Source organism: Pygoscelis adeliae, unplaced genomic scaffold (genome assembly GCF_000699105.1).
Source record: "Pygoscelis adeliae isolate BGI_AS28 unplaced genomic scaffold, ASM69910v1 Scaffold4, whole genome shotgun sequence".
Classification (NCBI taxonomy): Eukaryota; Metazoa; Chordata; class Aves; order Sphenisciformes; family Spheniscidae; genus Pygoscelis; species Pygoscelis adeliae.
Window position 1 is genome coordinate 14,570,589 of NW_008824986.1, and position 3,721 is coordinate 14,574,309.

At 36.4% G+C, this 3,721-nt stretch overlaps 1 protein-coding gene across 1 annotated transcript in view; it reads right to left on the reverse strand.

Annotated features, from left to right (window-relative positions):
• CCDC172 (coiled-coil domain containing 172) overlaps nt 1-3,721 on the reverse strand; it is a 22,212-nt gene that overhangs the window by 15,549 nt on the left and 2,942 nt on the right. Inside the window, exons 3-4 of the mRNA XM_009325918.1 lie at nt 2,760-2,876; nt 1,131-1,296 (exon numbers count right to left, since the gene is read on the reverse strand). Of these exons, the coding sequence (XP_009324193.1) occupies nt 1,131-1,296; nt 2,760-2,876 (283 nt within the window). The remainder of the gene's footprint in view (nt 1-1,130; nt 1,297-2,759; nt 2,877-3,721) is intronic.

Consider the following 3,721-nt stretch of genomic DNA (forward strand, 5'->3'; position numbering starts at 1 on the left):
TTGAAACACTCCCTAACATACAGAGCCACCCCGCCGCCTCTCCTTCCTCTCCTGTCCCTTCTGAAGAGTCTATAGCCATCCATTGCAGCACTCCAATCGTGAGAGTCACCCCACCATGTTTCTGTGATGGTGACTAAGTCATATCTCTCCCGCTGCACAATGGCTTCCAGCTCCTCCTGTTTGCCGCCCATGCTGCGTGCATTGGTGTAGATGTACTTGAGCTGGGCTATCGATTTGCTCCCGGCATCGGCCATGCCACCCCTCGGCTCATCTCTAGTAGCCCGGTTTTGTCCCCTTCCCCCTTCAAACCTAGTTTAAAGCCCTCTCGATGAGCCCTGCCAATTCATAAGCAATGACCCTTTTCCCCCTGTGAGACAGCTGGACTCCATCTGTCGCCAGCAGGCCCGGTGCCGTGTAAACCTCCCCATGATCAAGTGTATTGAAGTGTAACATCCAAAACTAGATGCACAGTACTCCAGCTAAGAGCTTAACTGCCCTAAATAGAGTGAAGGGTTATTTTGCATGTCTTAGAGGTCAGAATTATGTTTATGTCTCAGTATGGTGTTGGCATTCTGATGTCATTGACTCACGTTCAGCTTGTGATCCAGGATGACTCCTATTTCCTTGCTGAAGGATTGCTTTTCAATCTGACTCTCTGTCCTGAGAAATCTCATATTCTGTATCTTAACTCAAAGATAAAGTTATACTGTGGCAGTAAAAGACCAGTTCTACGAGACATCTGTGCATATAGTTCTTTTGAAGCTAAGGAAATTTACATAGCTCAACCATAGGTGATGATAATCAGTGCAAACCTAATATAGTATGCTATGTATGACAGTGCACCTCTGTGCTGGTTGACATTAGACATTGGGAGCCACTTCTGCAGGTCTGCTTCTTCTCCTTGTAGTGCTCATAGTCAGAAAGGACTGAAGAGGATAAGGAACAAAAGAGGCTTTAATTATGCTTGTGTAATGTAGTATGTCAGACCACACTCTTCCCGTTTAGTGCTAAGAGGAAGTTCCAGACAGCAAGGGAATGGAATTAAAATTATTGTTTTGCACAGCTATATTTTACTGTTTTGTATTAATTCTCTGATAATCCAAGATAAAATAGTTTAATGTAAGACTTACCATTTTTCAACAGAGCTGCCTCATTCTCTAAATCATTTATTTCAGTCTTGACTCTTTTTTTAATCAGAAGATCTCTATTACTTGTTAGTCCATACTCATTGTTAAACTCTGTTACTTCTCTAGTAAAATTTTCTTCCTCTTCAGTCATTTTTCTCTTTGCATCTGTCTGAAAAAAAGAAAGGGAAAATTGAATGTTCAGGTGAAAAAAAGAAAGTCTTTGTTAAGCTAGGCAGACTGAAACACACTGTTGTTGTTTATCCTTAAACTTGTAGTATAAATGTAGTATATTTACTTTTCATGATGTATGAAAACATGAAAATGGTCTACAGCTCCATCATTTTGTCTGTTCTTTTAAACTTTTTTTTTCCTGAAAAAGTGAAGGATATATACTTAATAATAAAAACTTAAAAAATCACTACATTATGTTACAGACTTGTGCCACCAGTTTTTCAGTTCAACTCTTTACCAAAATTAGTAGAAAGTTCTGTTTTAAGTCAGTAGCATAGTATGGCCACTCTTTTTTTTAGATTGCTATTAAATGAAATAAAGGTGGTGTTTATTCCTCTGCAGAATGCAAACTTGCTTTAACTCCCTCAATAACTACGAAGAAAGCTATAGTTGATAGGAAGTCACTGCTTCATTTTCAGGAAAAAGTACTCTAAAGAGAAAGGCAATATTAAATTCCTTTAAAAAAATCTTGACTGATTGCTAAATTAAATAAAATTACATGGCCCCTATATACAGGAAGAAAGAAATGATCACCTATATGTCAAACTTGACTGGTTACAATTAAAAGTTCACACTTCTTCAAAGGATATTTAGCTTTTATAGCTAAATAATTTTTCTATGATACTTATAATGTTTATTTTTCTTTCTTTGCATGCTTAGGATTGGGAATACTTTGGATGCTGAAGAAATATTACTTAATTAAAAGGATATCTGCCTAAAGATTTAGGGTTAATACTGGCGATTCATACTGAATATTTAAAATTTAGCTCTGTTGATTTAAAGTACAAATACATATGCAGAGAAGACTACTCATCTGTGGCGTTTCTTAATATCTACAGATCCGAGGATCCACAATGAATTAAGAGGAAGGCAATATTCAGGTTAGCACAAGAGAGACCTGAAAAGCTTGTTGTCTGTATATGTTGTGAGTAGCTACCTTTTAAGAGGTGGCTAGGTGTGTCTAGCACCAAAGAGATTGTGTGGTATATCAGGATTCCTAAAATGTGGTGTTGGCCTCCCTGAGTTTTTCCTTTGATCCTTCTCAATGTGTTTTATTGTGGATGAGGCAGTCCAATTTAAGGTGTGACTTTCCTAGTTTTCTTTTACAAAGGAAATAATATGTCAGAATTGGAGTTCAGTCATACAACAGCAGACATTAGAAAATGAAGTCAAGAATGTTAAATCAGCTTTGTAGATAAACTGCAGCATACAATACCTTAGATCATGGCTTAAATTAAAAGCGAGAATTTATTTACATTTACATTGTTATGTATGCTAGAGTAAAAAAAAAAAAAAATTCCAGACTTAAAACATTACTTCTTCCATATTTTCAAATTTTAAAGCTGACTACTCTCATACAGTAGAAAAGACCTGTCTTGAATACAGTAGCTGGAAACATACAAAGATTTTAAGAAGACCGCTTTTTTGATTAACAAGTTCATCTTTCTGTTTTTCTAAGCTGTCTTCACGTTTCTTCAGAATTTCTAAGTAGAACTGTTTTTCAGACAGATGCTGAACCTTCCAAGAGAAAAAAAAAAAAAGTTATAAAGTAAGGTTCTTGTTGTATTGTTTCATATACTTTGATATTGTACATAAGGATCTTGGTCCAGTTAAAACACAGCTGGCATAGCTGCTGGACTAGCAAAAGCATAACAGCTCTTTTTTTGCCCAATAATCTTCCAATATACCGCTAAGCTTTTGAAAAGTATACTTTCTTTAAAAGACACATTTAGTGCTGGTCCATCTGTCTAAAATGGCATTTTAAAGTCTGCTCAGTTTAGGAGAAATTTTTTCAGGTTAAACCCAGGAAAAGTATTGATCACATGGGATCTTTTACCTAACATAATACAGTGTCCTCTATTTAATTGTGTGAAGTTCATCACGTACCAAATCAGACAATAATATCAGAGGGACAGGGGTCCAACATTATTGTTTTCACTGAATGTCTGTACACATCATCAACTCTGCAATGCTACTATCGCATATGCGAAGGAGGGAGGGATATGCTCGTATTTTTCTGAGCACAATTTCTGAAATTCTTAACCAAGGAAGTGTAATGGAAATTAGCTCATTGGTTAAAGACAGTTTGACCATAACGCCATTTTTAGTTTTATTAATTTTAAACAGTAGTTTATCTGATAGAAGGGTATACTGTTCAACCATTGCATTTCCAAAATTTGCTGAAGAGTTCTCAATTTTCCAGCACATCTCCTGTATCATTGTCTAACCTAAGTTAAGAGATATGGTGGGATAAACTATAACAGAAGATAAATAGGGAACAGCCAAGTGTTGAAGAGCCTTAAAGGATGAGAATCATTCATCTGATGAAGTGGAGAAAAGGAGGTCAAGAGAATGTCTGAGAC